Raw genomic sequence first — 21,951 nt, 5'->3', positions numbered from 1 at the left:
GCCTTCTCAAAAAGTTCTGAATATATATTTTATTACAATAAAAGAGATTATAGTTCTTCAGGAGGATCTTACATAAAAATATTTTATTTTTTTTACTAACATTTTCTATTTTTTAAAAGTTATTTATTTTTTATTTAAGGTCGAGGTCAAATAAAGTGATCCTATAGCACGGGTTTTTCGGAGCGCTAGAAATACGGGAGCGGAAATGTTCATTAGGGGAACGACGACAGGGCGATAAAATTCTTGGCAACCCTTTTCCTATCACAACAGCAATCTGTTTTGTTTTTTGGCAATCTGTTTTTTCGTGACAGGTGGAGTGCCCGAAAAGTTATCACTTTTAATTAAAAGAGTACCCCGGTGCAGGGTTCGGAGAATTCCGAACCGATTCCTGATAGGTCGATAACAAATTTGCTACTCGCCAATGTCGCGAGGCCGTTATTTCCGTGTTTGCCTTGAAGCGAGCAAGAACACCCAAGGGACTTTTTTATTTCTTACAAAGTCTTCTACTGCTAATTAAATAAGAAAAATACCTGCCGAATCAGTGAGAAATGATATCGGCTATAAAAAGTCAATCAATGAGCAATTTAAACATATTACCTTGATCGAATGAGGTTCTATTTGGAAAGTTGGTTTATATACCTAATATACATACATTACTTCGTAGTCCCTCCTACCAATATATTTTTTTATTTTTATTTAAAAACATTTTTGTAGACAAGTACCTTTTAGGGTGACTAATTAATTTGTTCACTGCACGGAAAAATTATTATGTTAGCCATTATGGAATGTATTGGGTTTTAAGTAGATGTGCTTCAAATTTGAAAGTTTTTATGATTGATGAGTGAAGTGATTTAGTGAAGTGGTTAAAGTACTCGAATTTTCCAACTGATAAGTGCGTATTTTTCCATTGAACGTCTTTATTGCTGTTGTTATCCGATATACAGCTACTAAAATCAAGATATTTGCTGATATCACTTTTTGAACACATGAATGGGTTCTATGGGCTACTTCCCTAGTACTGTACCGTTTTTGAGGATGACATCACGGTTGTTTGTAGCCAATCGATTCAAGGAAATCTTAGCCAAGAGGTGATCTGGTATTTTAATCGTTATTACGCCTGATAACAGCACCTTATGCACTTATATTTATTGTAGTGGCGACCAAACACAAAGTGTCTAATTAAAACTGATTGCTACGTCGCTCACGAGACTAAAATTTTTGTGGTAGTGCCATTCATCAAGCGACGATTTTTGGCAGTGGGGATAAGATATAGCCCATGTGGTTCACAAAATGAGTCAGCTTCGCCACTTCTACTCGAAATGTTTTATTCCGTTTAATCTTAGAACTAGGTACATTAGTATCCTAACGCTTATTGTTTTATAATTTGTTTTAACTGAAGTACATATAGGGATAAGCGTTTCTAAATGGATTATTTAATGACTATTTCACAATCCCATCGATCAAACAATGAGGTGATCTGCTAGCTTTATAGCCATTAGTTCTGATAAGTGCACCACATATTGGTTAAGTTTATTATGGAATGATATTAAATCAAGGGGCTTATTAAAACCGCTTACGTCCTAGGCTCACGAGACCGAGATGGTTGTGGTGGTCCCATCCGATATCTGACAGGCGGTATAGGTTATCACCTGGGTGATGCAGCGCTGGGTCAGCTCATCGAAGTACTCCCCCTGCGGACACGTTCCCTGGCCAATGACGACGCCATCCTGGCAGATCGAGAATCCCCGGCATCCGTCATCCGACTCGTTGGCCAGCTGAATGGTGGAGTTGCCCAATCCCACGCATCGATCGTAGTTGCATTTCACCTTGGATCGGGGCACACAGGCGCCTCCATCGGTGGCCAAGAAAAACCTGCCATCGGAGCACTCGCCATGCTCCAGGGAAAACTCTCCGTCTGCCAATTCTTTGCAATAGTAGTAGCCATTGCAGGTTCGGTTATCGGAAATAAATCCACCCGCATCGGGACACACACCCTTTTCGGTAATACTCGGCACTGTTGTGAAGTCACACGCCACATCCTGGGGATAATCGCACTGGCCCGTGGAAGCCTTGAAATAGAAGGTGCCCGGACAGGTGCCGTTTATCACCTGGCCATCCCAGCACATCTGGTAGCCATTGCAGTTGTCCGTGTCCTTCACGAAGATACCATCCGGCAGGATGTTGCAGTAGCTATCCGGATCCATTTTATTCGAGCACGGAAAGTCCCGGATGCAGTCCTGGGTTCCCGGATTGAAGTTCATTCCCGTATTACAGACGCCGTGCTGTCCCTTGCCATCCTTGCAGTAGTAATACCCATTGCAGGAGTACGGATCCGCTGCGAATCCGGTGGGCAGGGCGGCGCAGGGATCACTGGACAAGCACTTCACACTGCCGGAACTCAGGCACTTCTGGCTCTCCCTGTCGTAGAAGAGTCCAGTGCCACAGGTCCCACCAACTGGGCTCCCATTGACGCACTCAACCCACGCATTGCAGGCCCGAGGATCGTTCATCTTTGTCCCGTTGACCACCAGTTCGCATATAAGAGTCGCATTAAAGGTGGAGGCTCCTGATATCAGGGGCACCATGAGTAGTCCAAAAAACAAGACGAAACTTGTATCTGTTTGCAGAAAATGGATATTAGTATCATAAAATTAAAACCAAATTACATAAAATATATATCATTTAACTATTAGAACTCAATATATAATTATTTTTATGAACGCATATTAAAATACTTTTATTTAATTAATAATATAATTTATTTTGTTCTTAGGCTTTTAAACTTGTTTTTCGTGTTAAAAAACTATGTAAACTGTGAACTTGCATTTCAACAAATGAACTAAATTATTTTTTAATTAAAAACATTGAATAAAATGTTTAAAATTTTAAAATATAAATGAGAAAACATTTTCTAGGTAAAATAACAATATTCCTTTGCAGATTTGAGACAATAACGATAATACTCACCCATCTTGCTTGAAGTTTATCCAACTTTCAATATTTCAACGAAGAAAATAAACAACTCTTTACACCTTCCGACGAAAAAAACGTCTAGCTGGGAGCCCCCAAACTTTGGCATTAAATACATGACCAAAGACAATGCTTACCTCAATTTGTTTTGGGGCATTTCGAAAGGTCTATAAATTTTGGAGCATTACTTACTGCCTGAGCTGTCGTCAGTGACTAAAATGGACGCATGGCGTATTCATATTTCAGTTTTATCAGGTTCTGTTAATTCCCAATTTGACAAGTGATAAATTTGACCACTACCGGTCGCAGTTCGATTGAAGACACATTTCTCAATGAAAACTCTCACGGTGGCACAACTTTTTAGTATTTATTATTCCTAAAGCTCTCCGTCAATTAATTACCAAAAATAATATAAATAATTGTCTTTATCTTCTGTGTCCGAGCTGATAGGACTGGTACATACGACATTATGGTATTAATAGATGCCGATGACCAATTTCTGTAGAAATTTGGTAGATTAGTCCAGTTTCAAGTGGTTTAGATTATTACTTTTAATTATAATTCAATAATTTAACTGGAATTCTATTCGCATTAAAATATTTTTATCTATTCAACTCAATCAAATACATTTATTTATCTTTTTTGTTGTGTAAACATTTAACTGAACTTTACCCAGTAAGGCATGTTTTGCTGCTCCAATGATAACCAACTTTGCTAGAAATCGTAATATATGCGAAATAATGCGTTAGTCATAATTGTTAGAATGCTTTGGAGCAGAATACGAATCATAAAGTATGTGGCTAAGTGTCATAAAATTGGTAGGTAATTCAAAACCAATTTAGATTAGACTCTTATCTGCTGACTTTCCCAAATCGAATCCAAATACCGTTTAAAAATGTATCATTAAATTTAGGAACCATGTGGCTCTCTTGCGACAGGAAACATTTCAGTTGCCCATAATAATCTAATCGAATTTTTGTTCAAAAACGTTGGCCCTTTGGTAAGACAATGAAAGGAAGTGTTAAAAGCTAAACTTAAAATCGATTATATTCCGAGAACTCGGTGGTTTACAGGCGTTTTATTTATTCCAATCAATAGATTATCTTTATCTTGCATTTGTCATCATTTTGGGGTTTATGCTTAACTGAAATGGTATGTATTTTTATAAAATACCAGGTCTTCTTTAAACAATAATGCAAAATAAAAAAATATTTTATATCTAATATATCATTATATCTTATATTTTGAAGAACATTCATAAAATTATACTTATTTGGTAATCATATTTTTTATTCAATCTAAGTTAAATCATTATATTTTGAGGTGTCCGAATTCCGGGGAACTTCTTATCCACTACTTTGTTGACCTGTCAAAAGGTCCATCGATCATGCCAAAATTGAGCTGTTTATACTGGTTGCTCGTGGCGATGTATCACAAAGTGATTTCCTGGCCTGACGGGTCGTCGATCAACTTGGACAGTCAAGCGGATCGAAGATAAACCCCGGGCTGGACTCCAAATAAAAACCCCTGGATGCCATCATCCAGAAACAGTATACAACTAGGAGGCAGCAAAATACATAGCTAAAGAATGGGTGGGTTTTAGAGTTAAGAAATGCAATTAAGTGGGAAAAGTAATAAAATATATATAATTTTATTTTACCAGGTGGACACAAAGGATCCATCATCGCAGCGGTGGCGCTGCTGGTCGCCTGTGCCGCTCCAGCAACAGCCGATTTGAACGTGACCGCCTTGTGCCTGCTGGTCAGCAATGGCAACTACGTGGCCAGCCAGGACTGCTCGACGTACTACCAGTGCCAGGGATCCTCGTACACGGCCATGTCCTGTCCCACGGGCTACTACTTCGACAAGAATGCCCAGCAGTGCACGGGTAGTGTGCCGAGCACCTGCACCAGCAGCACGAATCCTTGTCTGGGCAAGGCGGTGGGCACCTTTGCCGCATCCACTTCGTCCTGCGGTGGCTACTACTATTGCGGTGCCTCCGGCGCCGTGAGTGGCAATTGTCCTGCCGGCGAGAATTTCAATCCCACGACCATGGCCTGTGTGTACAGGAGCAGTTATCCCTGCTCGGAATCCAGCAGCGGAGACAGTCTGTCGGCCTCGTCGGTGACCCTCAACATGTGCAATCTGATCAAGGATGGCATCTACTTTGGCAGTCCCTCGAACTGCAGTCGTTGGAACTACTGCCAGGACAACATCCTGCGCTCGGGATCCTGCGGGAATGGACTGGTCTACAATGTGCAGGCCAGCAACTGCGGCTATAAGACGATGTCATCCTGCTCCCAGGTCACCAATGATCCATCTCTGACCGGAGTGGTCACGAATCCCACCACCTGCACCTTGGCGGGATCGATGATCGCGGCCACCGCTTGCAATCAGTACTATCTGTGCTCCTCCAGTCTCAACTACCAGCTGATGACCTGCCCCTCGGGACTCTTCTACGATACCATCTCGAAGGCATGTGTGGCCAGAATGAGTGCCAGGAACAACTGTGACAGGTGTTTGGGCAGTACCGCCAGCTTCGTAAATGCCTATTCGTCCAGCAACTGCTCCGACTACCTGTACTGCGTGAATGGTGTCCAGAAGGCCGTAGATAGCTGTCCCACCGGCTACTACTTCCACGAGAGCTCCGGATCCTGTGTCAACGGCGTGGAGCCCAAGTACCTGTGCTGCAATCCAACGGGAAGCGACGGAATTGAGACCACCGCTGCTCCATCCACCGGAACCTCCTCTGGATCGTCGTCCTCCGGAACCTCCACGGGAAATTCTACCGACACCTCTACGGGAAATTCTACCTCTACGGGAACTTCTACTGGAACCTCTACGGGAACCTCCACCGGAACCTCTACGGGAACCTCTACGGGAACCTCTACGGGAACCTCTACGGGAACCTCCACCGGAACCTCTACTGGAACCTCTACGGGAACCTCCACCGGAACCTCTACTGGAACCTCCACCGGAACCTCCACCGGAACCTCTACCGGAACTTCCACTGATACTTCCTCAAAAACCGATACCTCCAGTGGAACATCCGATAAAACATCTACAGGAACCTCTACGGGAACCTCCACCGGAACCTCTACCGGAACTTCCACTGATACTTCTTCAAAAACCGATACCTCCAGTGGAACATCCGATAAAACATCTACGGGAACTTCCACCGGAACTTCAACTGGAACCACAAAATAATCGATAAAGCGCTTCTGCACTTAATAATATCTTATATATAATCCTGCAAACAATTAAATAAACTCTATCAAGTATATTTCATTATTACTCAAATATAAGTATGTATACTTTCCATAACTGTAAAATGTTCATAATTACAAAATTCCACCCTTTTAGGTAGGCAATATATTTTGCACCAGGTCACTAAACAAAATAAAACTTTTATAAAAGCTAGTTGTTATTGTTAATGCTTAAGACGCAATTGGTACCTGTAATTTTACATATATGTATATACATCCATATAAAACATATTTATGCAGTTATAAATTTGTATGCCTTGTTATAATACTATCCGGATCCGACGATTTAAACTTACATATAACAGTAGTCTCAATTTTAAGCCGCATCAGTATATGATTATTTTAAAACGAATGCTTGTTTGTAATGTATATCGGAAAATTCCAATCAATTTATGGATATCCCAAAAGATTATAAACACAATTTTATAGACCTCATTTGGCATGGTAATAAAGTCGAAAGTAAACACTACGCGAACTACAGGTTCTTCCATTGCCGAAAAAAGTTTACTGGCCAGAAACCACGACATCCAAAGCAGATAAGCACCTTTGAATTTCGAGTAAAGTATAAATTCATGTAACAAAATAAACATACATTTAATATATATATGTATGGTCTTGTTTTGTATCACAAAGACGATTATCCTTATATACTTTTTATGATCTCGAGTACATGATGTGTTAGTTCTCGAAGCACACCTTAAAACATTGATAAAGACAATGATGTGGCGTCAATCGTTTCCTTTTTTAATTATTAGTTGCGGAACAGATTGAAATAGAGTATGATAGCGGCTTACTTGCGGTTAACTTTAATTAAAATTGGTAAAATATCAAACAGACAAGATGTTCAGCGCGTATCTGCTGGAATAAATAAAAAATTGAACCATGTTCCTATGTCTATAGTTCCTGAGAATAGCTGGCTTATCTACAGTCAATTTACGATCTAGATGGCCAAGTTTGCGGCGTAGACCTATAAAAACCAGGCGATGGGAAAACTCCAACATCAGTCTTTCGACTACCTTTCATTGGCCAATACAAGAGGTGTTATTCGTTCCCTGAGAGACCAAAAGTATTACCAATTAACGATGACAGGCAAGTGTGGCATAGTTTAATCAATAGTTCAGTGGATAACCGCGAGGATTTCTGTTCATTGCGGAGTGCGAATTTGTGATTTCTAATTTGTGATTTGCGACTCGCAGGCAAACTTCTACTGGTGACGATCCTATGCCTGATGGGCGGCAGCGCCATGGGCGATGATATTATGGAGGGCACCTACAATGTGACCGCCTTCTGCACGGCGGTCAAGACCGGAACCCAGCTGGGCAGCCTCGAGTCCTGCCAGAAGTATTACGTCTGCAAGTCGACCGGACCCGTTGTGGCTGAGTGCCAAACTGGTTATGCCTATGACTACAAAAGGAGCACCTGCGCTGTATCCAGCCAGGTGGATTGTTACTACGGCGTTACAGAGCCTTGTGCCGGAAAGAATGGTACCTGGGTGCCAAACATCGCCGTCTGTGGTGGATATTACTATTGCGACAATGGCGTTGGGAAAGCAGGAAATTGCCCCTCTTACCAAATATTCGACTCCGCCCAAGTTGCCTGCGTCTATGGATCCTGCTCAAGCAACCTGGCCGAAAGCAATGAGACCGTTCTGACCTCACTCTGCGATGTTATGCCCCCTAACCAATATTTCGGCGACACCAAGGACTGTGCCACCTGGAACATCTGCGTATCCAACAGCAGTGGTGTCTTTCTGCAAACTGGAAATTGCTCAAATGCAAACAAACAGGATGTAAGTTAATTCTCTTAGTGCTCTATGGCATATTACACCTTTTAGGCATCCGGCCAAGTTCGTAATCACAAAACACAATATTTTTTTAATCAACCAAATCTTATTTTATAACCAAACGATCCTTTTATAATGTTTTTGTGATTTAAAGCGATAGTATTCAGTTTCTTGGTCCTTAAAAAAGCGTTGTATAATATATCGTTGTAAGCTTTTTTGTCACAAATCACTTTGAAATTGATTGATGGTTAATATCATACTTAATAGCTATTTAAACTATATTTCATGTGACTTACAATTTTATCCGTAGGCTTATAACGCTGCCACCGGAGAATGTACTTACAACTCGACTGCAGTGTGCAGCCGTGTGACCGATACTCCCCTGAGCAGTGTTTCCGGTTCCTGCTCTACGAACGGAGAAATCGAGGCATCGGCCACCGTTTGTGGCACATATAACGTGTGCACGAACGGCAAATGGGTTGCCACATCCTGCGCCACTGGATACTACTACGATGTCCGGCAAAAGATCTGCGTGGTCCGCCAGTTGGCCACGCCCCAAGCGGGTTGCAATCGTTGCCAGTTTTCGGACAAGGAGTTTGTGAACGCCGTCAACTCGGATAACTGCTCCACATACTACTATTGCAACAAGAATAACGAGGCCACCTTGAACACCTGCCCCGAATCGTACTTCTTCAACGAGAACATCGGCGCCTGTAAGTCTGATGACGGAATGGAAGCATATGTGAAGAACAACGGAGCCTGCTATGGATCCAGTCTCACCAAAACCACCGATTCCACTGATGATGAGGCATCTACGGTTGATGCATAAGCACACTCACCCAGTCAAGGTTCATCGAAAGAGAACTCGTCGACACAGGACAATCTGCAAGCACGATCCTATATATTTACCATTTAGTATTCAGCTCCTATAAAAGGCAATAAAGCTATGATCGCAAAAAAATTGCTACGTTCTCTAATATATTATTCTTAACAAAAAAGTCTCGCCAATATTATTTGGCTCTCCCTTTCTTGATGATGTGCTTATAAATAATGAAATTTTAATGAAATGATGTGGATAAATTTAGATGATCAAGATCTGTCTGGTACTTATTTTTAGATGTGAGCATATCAAACATATTTTTTAGAATGTTATCTTAAAACGCGAACATTGCCATCGCAACGTAGAATGCAAACACAAGTTTTCGATTAGATTTTACAATAGCCACACCCATTTTATAGACCTTATAAAAGGGTCGGTCATGAGACGGCCGAAACACTAACTCAGGAATTCTGAAGCCGCAAAGAACCATCAACATAAGGAAAGGAACTAACAACTACAATGCAATGCTCTTGGGCATTTGTCTTGGTACTGAGCATCTGCGTCCATTTGGGAGCAGGTCACGCAGTGGATAGGAGTTGGGAACTACCCAAAGTTCGTATAACTTTGGGTGACCTCAGCCATGTGAGTTTTCAGTGAAACTTTTAATTATTTTATTACCGAATGAAACTTTAGGAACCTACAACTAGTATTATTTATTTTCAAAGATTCGTTTTCTTAATGTTCAGATTTCCTTCTTTCAGATCTGCTTGGATCGTCAGGAGGGCGATTTGGTGCCCCATCCGCTGGATTGCAATGGATACTTTTCCTGCGCACGCATTCCCACCCTCCATTATTGCGATCAGGACCTATATTTCGATGGTAATCGTGGGATCTGCGATTTGCCAGAGAGTACCAACTGTCGGCAAAGTGATTTGCCCGCATCCCCTGTAGAAACCCAAGCTAGCCCCGTGGATAACTCCGAGCTTATGTGGTGGCCAGATAAACCAAGGCCAATCTTCGTGGCCGTCGATGTGGCCAGTGGTCTGCCGGTCAATCCCATGGAGAAGTACGATCCGGAGCGTATCGAGTGCCGCCATTATGGAGCCTATTTCCTGCCGCATCCCAGAAATTGTGGATTGTACTTCATCTGTGCCTACGGCCATCTGCACCGTCATCAGTGTGGGCGTGGCACCTCGTGGAATTTCGAAAAGTCCGAGTGTCAGTTGAGCGATCAGGCAGTTTGCTATGGAGAGAGCAGGGTTTCAGAACCAGTTACTAATGTGGATATGGTCGTGGAAGACACCACGCCGAGCAGTGGGGCGCCAATAACAGTGTGCTATATAGTCGGATCGAGTGAGTTCAGCACGATCCAGCAACTCCTCACCACTGAGTTGGTTCCTGCAACACTGCCCACTCCACCTTCCCCACCTCGAACTGAGTTCACCGCTCTGACTTGTCCTTCCGCCAAGCAGAGCTATATGTCCCATCCGGAGGATTGCAGCAAGTACTACATCTGCATCGGTGGGATGCCCGTGGTCACATCCTGTCCAAAGGGCCTCTTCTGGGATCAGAAGTTGGGCTACTGCGATATGGAAAAGAATGTCAGGTGTTTCCAGAAGTGATTAATAAAAACGGTCTTGATCGGTCGAAGGGTTTTAATTAATTTATTTAAGGGAACAAAGAGTTAACATGATTTACATACAATAATTGTTTAAAGAATAATGCATATTTTTTTTATTTCCAAGGAAGTATCTATTAAAGAACTGTGGCCATCGTCAGTCGTTGCCAAAAAACTGCCCTTCTCTGAGCAGTTTCGGGGCTCTCCTTCTCTATTTTATCAGTTTTCCAGGGATAGTTCCTAACACCGCTCACAATACGTTCCCAAAATGTTTGGGTACTTGGCTCGGGGGATTCGACATCTTGCGAATTTTCATCAGCTGAGTTGCTCCCAAAACAGGAGATGAACAGCAGAAAAAATATCAGAATAACCGCGAAATTAATTGTTTTAGCTGCTGGCATTCTGAAGCAGTGATGATCTTCAACTGATCTAGTTTGAAGTTATCTTCTGCTCGCTTGATGAAATTCCGAATCTTATCAATAGAAAATATTTAAAGACGTCCGCAAATTGCTTTACAACAGATAATGGATAAGATATCAAGCGACATTAGTTGTGAGCAGTTTTTTTGTAAAGCCTAAAAGAGAGCTATAAGAATTTTACGATCGGTAAATAAAAAGCTTAGTTCGTGTAAAATAATTGTAATTTGACACTAGAGAAAAAGGCATGACTAACAATTTTAGAATTATAGGTAAGGAAATTAAAAGTAAAATTGAAAAAGTAAAGTTTGAGATTAAGATTAAGAATTTTCTTATAGTATTGGCTAAATTTGTGCTCTGTATTAAAATTAACAGGGCTTTGATTTATAAATACTTGGATTTGGTAAAGTTACACTTATGGAAGTTATACTGTAACTCTTAATATTTGCCAAACGATTTTCAGGTTTGTTCAGCAAATTTATTAAGAACAAATTTGTCTAAAGATAAATGTTCTATAAACATAGTTACTTGTTGCGTTACTCGAAAAAAGGTTTAGAAAATACATTTTGTATTTTATTTCTACTATATATTTTATTAATTATTGTCAAAAATAAATGGAATGTTCGAGTATGATTTAGCATAAGGTAGGTCAGGGCGAAGAGATTGTCGCATAGCTTTCCTGGCTGAACTTTATTTAAAATTCATAAATGATGTCATTCAATCGGCATACGAACTTTGAAAGATTGTCCCTGATCTCGTCGCACATTGATCCGTTCATTCATAAATTATCCAAAAACAATGTTGGCCTGCTTGATTATGTGGCGAATATGTGTGTGCATAAACGATTGTGCGATGTGTTCGTCTAATATAAATTTAAAATTAACTTCTGAGGCGGTGGGGCTCAATTAGGGCTGGTTCTCTGCTCACAGCTAATCGCCGAGCTGACCAGTAATTAATTCAGCCGTCTCCGTTGGCCAAACTCGTTGGTCAAACGTGGAGTCGCGTGACTCATTAATTCGCGCAAAATGGCAAACCGAAAAAATCGTTTTGGGGTTGTCGACAAAGTAAATACAAACTTTCGTACAAGTATCACAAGGAAAGTTGTATACCTTCCAATGGAAATAGGAATAACTTTGCGACTGTGTGTCACTTGTGTTCACTTAATTTTACATTCCTTAAACAAACAAAAGTTTTTTATTTTAAATTGTGATAATTAGCGCAACAAGATCGTTGCCCTTAAATGTACTTACAAACATACATAATAACAAACAATCACAGATTAATGGGCTTATAATATAAATGTTAATTAATGACAAGGTCTTTGATTGACTATATATAACCTTAAACTTTATTGAGTTGAAGATATGTGGGTATGACCCGAATTTTCTTTAACCCGGAAGATTACGATATTGAATATTAAAATACCAAAACAATATTTTATACAAGAAATCACCACAATTTGAATACTGTAAAGTATGCTAATTTTATAAATTTTAAACTGCAAATGAAATGTGCCACGACAAAATTAATTTTTTTATCCAAGCTAACGGCGCAAATTCAAATTGAAATTCAAGTTCAAATTCGCTTCTGTTTTGTCACACCCTTCCTGCTGTTAGTCCAACACAGTCGCGGTCAACAAATAAGTTTTGTTTAAATGTTTAAGTTCGATTTAATATTTGACTGACAAACTGTATTTGTGTTTGAAATTCATCGCAACCTAGAGAAAAGGTGTCCATAGCTTGACTGTATTTAACCTTCAGAAAGGGATCCCAAAACTGAACTTCTAGATTCCATAACTTGAGTTATTGGAAACCGATTAAGACGTGGGATACCTCTATGAGTTTGTAATTGAATTATTTAATAATCTGCATTCAAATTCTTCATTTGTAAGATGGTCAAAATTTTAGCCTATTTTCAAGTCTGATTTGTTGTGTATTTCCAATGACTTTCAGAAAGGGACCCCAAAACTGAACTTCTAGATTCCGTAACTTAAGTTATTGGAAACCGATTTAGACGTTGAATACCTCTATAAGTTTGTAATCGAAATTTTTAATAATCTGTATTCAAATTGTTCTTTTATAAGATGGTCAAAATTTTAGCCCATTTTCATGTCTGATTTTTTTGTATTTCCAATGACTTTCAGTAAGGGACCCCAAAACTGAAGTTCTAGATTCCATAACTTAAGTTATTCGTAACCGATTAAGACGTGGGATACCTCTATGAGTTTGTAATTGAATTATTTAATAATCTGCATTCAAATTGTTCTTTTATAAGATGGTCCAAATTTTAGCCCATTTTCATGTCTGATTTTTTTGTATTTCCAATGACTTCCAGAATGGAACCCCAAAACTGAACTTCTAGATTCCATAACTTGAGTAATTGGAAACCGATTAAGACGTGGGATACCTCTATGAGTTAGTAATTGAATTATTTAATAATCTGCATTCAAATTATTCCATTGTAAGATGGTCAAAATTTTAGCCCATTTTCATGTCTGATTTTTCTGTATTTTCAATGACCTTCACAAAGGAACCCCAAAACTGAACTTCTAGATTCCATAACTTGGGTTATTGGAAACCGATTTAGACGTGGGATACCTCTATGAGTTTGTAATTGAATTATTTAATAATCTGCATTCAAATTCTTCATTTGTAAGATGGTCAAAATTTTAGCCTATTTTCAAGTCTGATTTGTTGTGTATTTCCAATGACTTTCAGAAAGGGACCCCAAAACTGAACTTCTAGATTCCGTAACTTAAGTTATTGGAAACCGATTTAGACGTGGGATACCTCTATGAGTTTGTAATTGAAATATTTAATAATCAGCATTCAAATTGTTCTTTTGCAAGACGGTCAAAGTTTTAGCCCACTTTCATGTCTGATTTTTCTGCATTTCCAATGACTTTCAGAAATGTTAACAGCTGATTAAAATTGAAATTCAAGTTCAGGTAGCAATAAAAATAAGCAACAAATTTTTTTTTAAAGGATTTTATTTTTTTGACCATTGCTGTAGAAATGGCGACTAGTAAATAGAATAAAATTTGGGGCTACAAAATTTAAATTAAGGAATAGGTAATTTGTCGCCCCATACTTACATCGTAAATTGTGTTTTCTATTATCTGCTTATTTTATGGGTTCATAAAGATCTACTATAGACTTCCTGATACCCTGCAGTTAACAGCTGATGTTGCGCCGCCGCAAACAGGCAACTCACACACACAAAGGCGAAGAGAGAGCGAGAAATAAATATATGTATATATTTTCTCGCTCTCTGTTGCGCTGCGCTTTTCGCCTCGGCGATCAGTTGAATTTTAGTCACCCGCGCGCGGAGTTCTTTTTGCCGCGTCGTCCGCAAATAGTTTTATTTTGTTTTTACTTAACTTAATTTCGTTCCGTCTGACTTTTCGCGAGTGACGTCGCCGTTTTTCAGGGGAATACTGCGCACATATGGAAATCGTAAGGAAATAGTTGCTGTTGTTGTTGTGTGGCTTAACCAAAGACACGCGTCGTTTTTCCGCGTGTCTCTTAGTTTTGTGGATCAGGCAGGCGCCATTTGAAAAGCCCACAGCTGTGCGCGCAAAAATATATACAAAAATTACATATATGATCAAGTGCAAAAAGCTGGCGTTGTTTAATAGAAATTAAATAAATAAGAAAAAAAACCAAGGAAACGTGCAAAAAGCTGAGAGAGCGGTGCGTGTGTGCTTGTGAGCGCGCTCTCTTTTTATTTATTGCGCAAGCAAAAGAGAGCGCTTTATAAATATTCTTTACATACATACATACATATATGTGTCTGTGCGTACCTGAAAATATATGTATATAATTTATTTGATTATTTTCACTTGTATTAGAAACAACAACAAAGCGGTCTGCTGAGTTGGATTTGAAGTGCATTTCTTTGTGACCAAAAGATCGCTCCAAACTTCAAAAATCGAGCAAGGCTATATGTATATATTTATATGTCTGTGGGTTCAGAGCGCAAGCGTCGCGTCGCCATGCGAATGTTAATGAAAAACACAAACCCCTGAAAATCGACAGCAGATAAAATAAACAAAAAACTAAAACATCACAACATTATCACAATAAATATAACAATACGAAAGCCAACAAATCAGCAAACGGAAATAAAGCAGCAGGCAAGTTCATCAAAAATATAGAGTACATAAATTAAACGACACGAGCGACATTCGCTCACCAAACTAACTTAAAAACTGATAAGACTCGAAGGTAAAAAGTACTCGATTTGCCAACTCTTTGCGATCTGCCCTCTCGCTCTGGCCTGCTATCAGCTGCACTCTTCATGAGTGGTCGGGAATATCCGACATGGCATACCCTGCAGCCAATTAGAACCGCTTCTTAAAACTCAGTATATGGACATGGTATTTCTGTCCATATGAGTTTAATGAGTCAGAAAAACATGATTAAAAAATGTCGGACTCGATTAATCGAAATCTCTAACTTCAATGCTCATGGTTGCAAATGATTGTTCATAGCTTAAAAAAAAAGAGATGGTAATGCTTTCTTTTTAAATTTATTATCAAACCTTTTTTGACCGGAAGAATAATATCATGAAAAATACATTCCATTTATTAATTTTTTCGTTAGGGAACCATGCTGTCTTAAAAAATTCATAATCTGGAGCACTCCTGTTTTATTTACATTTGCCTAAAAAAGGTGCGAATTGTTTTTAGGTGTTCCCATTCTCAACATTTTTTTTTATCGACCTATTACACTCCTTTAGCTCTTCATACATAACTCGCAAAAACGATACACTTAAGGCATGGCAAAGAAATATTTATTTAAAATAAACTTGGAGCTCTGTGGACGTAATAGGATTCTAGAACCTAAACTCAGATACTAGAGTGGGCGTGGCACTCTACTGAAACAAACTTGCGCTGCGTAAGAAGCTCAGGAATCTGCTCGCCAAATCTCAATAGCCTAGCTCTCATAGTTTCCAAGATCTCAGCGTTCATCCGGACAGACGGACAGACGGACAGACGGACATGGCTAGATCGACTCGGCTAGTGATCCTGATCAAGAATATATATACTTTATGGGGTCGGAAACGCTTCCTTCTGCCTGTTACATACTTTCCGACGAATCTAGTATACCCTTTTACTCTACGAGTAACGGGTATAAAAATGCTGTTCTATAGTATGACCGAATATCTATGTGAAATCTTTGGGTGAGACCGCACTTTTTTTCCTATATTTAAAGGCAATTAAAGTTATATATTTTGAAAAATGTGTGCCAAATAATTATCGGTACTTCTAAAAGTTATCAATTCATTTTATTTACATTATTGTTTCGTTATATCGTAGCCTGGCTTTATTATTCTATCTTTTATCGAAACATTTGTAAATTAAAATTATAATTATCTTTGTGTGACCTTTCTACATTTTTAACTGTGCCACATTCGTGAATTTAGTTTGCTCTACAACTAATTTATATGTACAGTTGTGTTGAGATACAAATTGAACTAACCTAGTACACCTAAAACAACTCTAGAGGTCTGGCAGATAAATATGTATACACGTGCAGGAGATGGCATATCTCTCGTTATCACAGGCGGTTAATCTAACGAGTACGTGAGAAGGCTAACAAGCTTCGCGTGGATTTATGTAACATTCATGGCTCCAAAATGACGGGGCTGAGGCCAGTTTTCACTATCCGAAAGTCTTATCAAATGGTGCTACAAAATGCACCAAGAAATGCCTAAACTCATCCATTTGGCGGCGTAATTTGCTTTGGGCCCGAACCACTCAGTTCAATTCGTTTCACAACCGGTTTGGGTTCCTGTAGTTAAGACTCATCTCACATCGGGGGTACACCTCACAGGAACTCCATGCACTGAGCCATCAATCAGTGCTACAGTCAAACGTCTATAACTATGACTTGACCGAGGCTAGTTAATAGCCTATCCAAGATCTTAACATCGTAAGAGAAATCAGATTCTCATATTATGTTTATGTCTTCAGTTAAAATCATATGTTGAGCCACCAAATTTCGCATTAAAATCTGTTTTTGTTTTAACTTTAAAATAATTTATTTTGTATTTTAAATATCTTTGTATGATACGTTTAAGTAGCAATTGTGAACTGTACATAATGATAATTTAAAAAAATATAAAACAATTAAGTTCCTTTTCTACAAAACTCATATGTAATATATCCAATAAAAGTACTATTATTTAATATATTATTTAAATGATTTTTGGATGGTTTAGGCTAAAGAAGTTGAACTGTATATTTTTCTACGAGTATGTGCACTCGGACAACAATGCGTTGTCAATGAAAGCCGCAAACTGGTTTCGGCCTAGGAAAATCAACGCAACCGTAGTGCAAAGTTGGCCGGTGAAAACGCTGTGAGCTCGACCACCACATACCCATGCACTTCCCAGAGAGTCTTAAATATCGGGGTGTTAATTTCATTGTAAACAAAAAGAACCACGCCAGAAGGGCACCCAAAATATTATTTATACATTTTTTCTGTTTTAAGCAATTTGATAAATGATACTCGGTGTTGACTATTCAATTTCAGGCAGCACAATTATAACTTTATATAAATATAATATTACCTGGCACGTGTTGCAGTTATGTAGGGGCTTTGGGCCACGCTGTGTTTTGGTCTTCTTGCAATAAGATTGTAATTTATTTTATTTTGAGTTAGTACTTCTGCAATTTTAATTTACAATTTTTATACCCGTTACTCGTAGAGTAAAAGGGTATACTAGATTCGTCGGAAAGTATGTAACAGGCAGAAAGAAGCGTTTCCGACCCCATAAAGTATATATATTCTTGATCAGGATCACTAGCCGAGTCGATCTAGCCATGTCCGTCTGTCCGTCTGTCCGTCTGTCCGTCTGTCCGTCTGTCCGTCTGTCCGTCTGTCCGGATGAACGCTGAGATCTCGGAAACTATGAGAGCTAGGCTATTGAGATTTGGCGAGCAGATTCCTGAGCTTCTTACGCAGCGCAAGTTTGTTTCAGTAGAGTGCCACGCCCACTCTAACGCCCACAAACCGCCCAAAACTGTGGCTCCTACAGTTTTGATGTTAGATAGAAAATTTTAACTGAAATGTATTAGTCTTGTCCATACCTATCGATTGACCCAAAAAAATTTTTCTACGCCCACTCTAACGCCCACAAACCTCCCAAGAAAAAAAGCTATGACGTCAGAGCCAGACAGTGCGAAATGTTTTTACGCGTGTATGTGTGTGTATGTAAATAGTTGCCGGCCGAACTTAGCGGCAAAGAGAAAAGCACTGCCGGCGCTCAGAGAGAGCAAAGTGCGCTTCTAACTTATTCTATTGAACAATGAATTTGTCACGCCTACCCTGACGCACACAACGCTTAAATCTGTCTTCCGCCGGTAGGTGGCGCATTTAAATCTCGCTTTGCTGCTTGCATATCTCCATTTCCCTTTGGTCGCTTAAGCTGAGTAACGGGTATCTGATAGTCGAGGTACTCGACTATAGCGTTCTCCCTTGTTTTAATTCTATTACCAACGTTCTTAAAAATACAAGTAAGTTAGTAACTATATTATTATTTATCTTTGTTTATATTTGTTTTTTTTTCAATCAAATCAAAATTTTACTTTAAGTAAATCCATAAACATTGGCCCCCATCTTTCAAACCATCTCCCCAACTACTTACTTTATTGACTAGCCGCACCGTCTGCAACTCTCTCGTTACGCTATAATATCGATTGTTTGCAAGGTAAATTTGATCAGTCTATTGAAAAGTCAAGTCTCACTCATAATGGAAGGGTTTTGGTCCACCCTGGCGTGAACTCTTCGAACAGAAGCAAACAGCAAGTGGTAACGTAATACCCGATCGGATCGGAGAGATAAACAAAAGCGAATCAACTGGAGTCAAGACCAAGTGAATCATAACATCAAATCTGGTTGGTGCTCCTCCACGCACAATGAAATTTGAAATCGGCAACCGAGCATAGCGAATAATCAAACGCAACCGAAATCGATATCCGTATCGATACGCAGAGCAAGTGCAAGGGCAGAAATAATATCGAAATAATTGCAAAGATCAGATGACAGGACAGTGAAGACTCGTCTAAATTTAACCACAATGCTGGCGGCTAATTGAAGCTTTGGTAGGGACTCGCATCTTTATGGAAACAGGCGTTTGAGGGGACTGATTGTTATTGATATTCTGATCATGGCTTCCCATGCGGTTACGATCATTGAAGTGTGCGGTTATTTAAATCCTGCACCGGAAAAAATTTCGATCTAAAACTTGAGTTTTTGAAATGTAGGACTAGTTTTATTGCCTATAGGGTGTAAGGGAAAATTATATTCTATATATTAGATTATGTGTCCCGTTGCTGGTAGTATTGCTTAAGTTTTAGAAACTTTTTAAACTGTATATAAGTTTTAAAGTTTTGTATTTTGGCTTTTTGTTTTATTTGGATCAACATATAAAACAGGATATTTTATTTACTGGTGGTTATGTGTTTCCTGGTTTTTTCCAGTGTAGCTCTTGATACAGACTTATGGGTACTTAACTGAGCAGACCCTATAGAGAACAAATATTTCAGTCATTTCTGTTTTTTGTTTACCAGAGTTTGCACAATATATCTTCGAAGTCGGCTTCATAAGCCATTCAATTCACGTTTCGCCATGAATGTTAAGTTACAATGGTCAACACAATTTAAAACAACCCATTTCGAGCCGGCGAGCTATTCAGTGTTAGGAATAAAGGGGTCTCAATGACACAACCACATCATTATCATGGTTGGTTGCACTTTGTACTAAAATATTATTAACATCTGTGAAAAATCGTAAGTACGCTTTTAAAAAAGGGCCAGAAACTCAGACAATATGGTCACGTACTTTAAATCAGCTTTAATGACAAAATATATACTTACATATGAAAAATGCAAAAAACGGAACTAAGTACTGATTAGTACTTACCAATTTTTTAATAATATATTTAATTATTTGAAAATATAATTAAAATGATATGTGTACTGCTTTAATAGCTGCCGAAAGTGAGCCCCTTCGATTATCTAACAACAAAAATACATTAAAGCAACTCGATAATATCGAATGATTGATTCCTTTTATTTTTAGAGTTGATAGCAATGCAAACGAACTGGCTCAGACCCCTTCAAGGTATAATTATCTTCGACTTATTGTATTTAAAAATAGCAAAAGATTGGGTATCTTAAAGTCGAAATAAAAAGTTGTGGCATGTTTCTCAATTGAGTTCTCAGCCCCAACATAATTGGCCTCGACTACTAGATGCGTACGAGAATTTAGAAACGAACAGGCAATGAATCATAATAATACTTTTTTTTTGCTTTCGGGAAGTTCTACTGAAGTGGCATTGACATTGATAAAGACAAGGGTACAAGTGAATAAATTTTAATTAGTTGATAAGATCGTTCTTAAAATACTTCCAAAGCAATAGATGTTTCTCCATAAAAATGTCACTGAAAATGTGTAATATGATAACGTCATAATTGAAGGATCACAAGGGCGTAGATTTCAAAGTGGACAACAGAGTAAAACCAGTTGGCAAGTCATCTAACTATAAATACAGATTACACTGCCAAATCAGAGACACCAATCCACTCCATCAAGAGAAAAAATTGCCCTGGGCAATGCAATCACTCGTATACAAACGGCCGTTGGAAACGGAACCAAAACAATATCGGCCAACCCGACCAAAATCGCACAACCATACCAACGGGAACTCAGACAAGTGCGTTTGTCTGGGCTTTTTTTTTTGGTTTGAAATCTTATCACTACGCGATGGCTGTTGACTGTTGTTTTTGAGCTTTGCTGGAAATAAAAATTGCTGGCGATAACATTTAGGCAATTTCACTGCTGTGTCCCTCTTTTCTGGCCCGGTTCAGTTCTCCGGGAGCAGCTAGCTCATCCCATCCACATATGTCAGTTGTTTCGAGTGTCAGTCGTAAATTGGAATTGTGTCGAATAGAGGAGATGGACTTCTGATGACGCCCGCTGCAAGTATCTCCAAGTGTTGGCTGTGTATCTTTGGCTATATAGGCCACGTATCTGCAAGTCCATGTAGAGCAAGAAATCACTTAGAGAAAATAGTTGACTAACTGTAACGGGTCCAAGATTGGGTTTAGTGTTTAGCTTTACGTGTTTAAGTACGATGTTTTAAGATCTTTCCATTAATGCATATTTTCTATATTTTAAATTTACCCGTGTTTACTTGAGGTATCCCTTGGTACTACTATTTAAAATTTTGTATAGGTAGCTCTGAGTGTAGATTAAACGTATATTGATTCGTTTCGAGAGTGGAGTACAACTAACTAGAGTGAAAGTTTCACTTGTGCTGTATCTACTGTACGCGAGATAATGGCTCCCCCAACACTCACAGATACGAACCCACACAAACGCATGATATATGCGATTACTTTTGCTCTTTTGCTGTATTGGGTCGCGTTTATCAATGTAACGAGTCGCAGCCGTCCTTTGGCGATGATAAATTGACAGCCTGCACTTGTCCAACGATTTCGTTTAGTACTCCGCCGTTTCCCGATACTGCTGAGGTCACTGTCACTTAGAATGGCAAAATGTCAGATGCGATTGATCGCAGACGAGTCGAATATTCGGAGTTTTACGAGCTGTATGGCGGAATACGTAGAGTGAAAAAAAAATGATCATAAAATTTTAATTTTAAGAGTTGTAACTTTTGAGCCCAGTCTGCAGCGCTTTAAATATTGTATTTTGTAAGGATTTTCTTTAATTTTTTGCACTATCACTCTTTTCTAATAAACGAGACTCCCGAAAACCAAACAAATTCCTAACATAAGCACTCGAAAGATAAAAGCTTACCACATTAGCTTGCCCTTTTCATCTTTACAGTCTTGAAATGTACAAGTGCTAAGGTAAATGAGAATGGCTCAGATAATGTGAAGATTAGACAGTCGACATCATTTTTATTTACGAAGACACTTTTAAGGAATACTAAGTGAAACCGAAAAAAGTAAAAAAGTTTTAGATTTATTATGGTGTTGAAAAGCTGATACAAATCCGATATCAAGAATGGGGAAATCCGAAATGAGAAAACCCCCATTGAATCTT

General features: G+C 39.1%; 5 protein-coding genes across 6 annotated transcripts in view; 4 read left to right on the top strand and 1 right to left on the bottom strand.

The window, feature by feature from the left end:
• Positions 1 to 1,586: 1,586 nt before the first annotated feature.
• On the bottom strand, positions 1,587 to 2,971 carry LOC119555509 (peritrophin-48). The gene is made up of 2 exons (XM_037866929.1): positions 2,968 to 2,971; positions 1,587 to 2,617 (listed from the first exon to the last, which is right to left on the bottom strand). The coding sequence occupies exons 1-2, from the start codon at positions 2,969 to 2,971 to the stop codon at positions 1,587 to 1,589; spliced, it is 1,035 nt and encodes a 344-aa protein (XP_037722857.1).
• Positions 2,972 to 4,558: 1,587 nt separating this feature from the next.
• Positions 4,559 to 6,177, top strand: LOC119555508 (peritrophin-48). The gene is made up of 2 exons (XM_037866928.1): positions 4,559 to 4,562; positions 4,634 to 6,177. The coding sequence occupies exons 1-2, from the start codon at positions 4,559 to 4,561 to the stop codon at positions 6,175 to 6,177; spliced, it is 1,548 nt and encodes a 515-aa protein (XP_037722856.1).
• Positions 6,178 to 6,909: 732 nt separating this feature from the next.
• LOC119555507 (peritrophin-48) lies at positions 6,910 to 8,848 on the top strand. The gene is given in 5 exon segments (XM_037866926.1): positions 6,910 to 6,913; positions 7,241 to 7,292; positions 7,294 to 7,325; positions 7,433 to 8,025; positions 8,330 to 8,848. Coding segments are annotated over 5 exon segments (1,200 nt in total).
• A 510-nt stretch (positions 8,849 to 9,358) lies between these two features.
• On the top strand, positions 9,359 to 10,461 carry LOC119553731 (probable chitinase 10). Its single transcript, XM_037864319.1, has 2 exons — positions 9,359 to 9,481; positions 9,601 to 10,461. Exons 1-2 carry the CDS (start codon positions 9,359 to 9,361, stop codon positions 10,459 to 10,461), a joined length of 984 nt encoding a protein of 327 aa, XP_037720247.1.
• A 3,730-nt stretch (positions 10,462 to 14,191) lies between these two features.
• Positions 14,192 to 21,951, top strand: part of LOC119555587 (pleckstrin homology domain-containing family G member 5) — a 54,907-nt gene continuing 47,147 nt past the window's right edge. The window contains exons 1-2 of one of the 2 annotated variants that reach the window (XM_037867064.1): positions 14,192 to 14,328; positions 14,724 to 15,008. The gene's annotated coding sequence lies outside the window, so the exon portion shown is untranslated. The remainder of the gene's footprint in view (positions 14,329 to 14,723; positions 15,009 to 21,951) is intronic. The other variant, XM_037867065.1, reaches the window with a different exon arrangement.

Source organism: Drosophila subpulchrella, chromosome 3L, assembly GCF_014743375.2.
Source record: "Drosophila subpulchrella strain 33 F10 #4 breed RU33 chromosome 3L, RU_Dsub_v1.1 Primary Assembly, whole genome shotgun sequence".
NCBI lineage: Eukaryota > Metazoa > Arthropoda > Insecta > Diptera > Drosophilidae > Drosophila > Drosophila subpulchrella.
Note: the sequence above shows the minus strand (reverse complement) of the source record. Positions and strands in the feature narration are given on the sequence as shown.

Excerpts from the sequence above, each read along its gene's own strand:
- LOC119553731 (XM_037864319.1), top strand. The coding sequence starts at position 9,359 with ATGCAATGCTCTTGGGCATTTGTCTTGGTACTGAGCATCTGCGTCCAT. Across the intron at positions 9,482-9,600 it reads CTTTGGGTGACCTCAGCCAT|ATCTGCTTGGATCGTCAGGA; the intron begins GTGAGTTTTCAG and ends TCCTTCTTTCAG.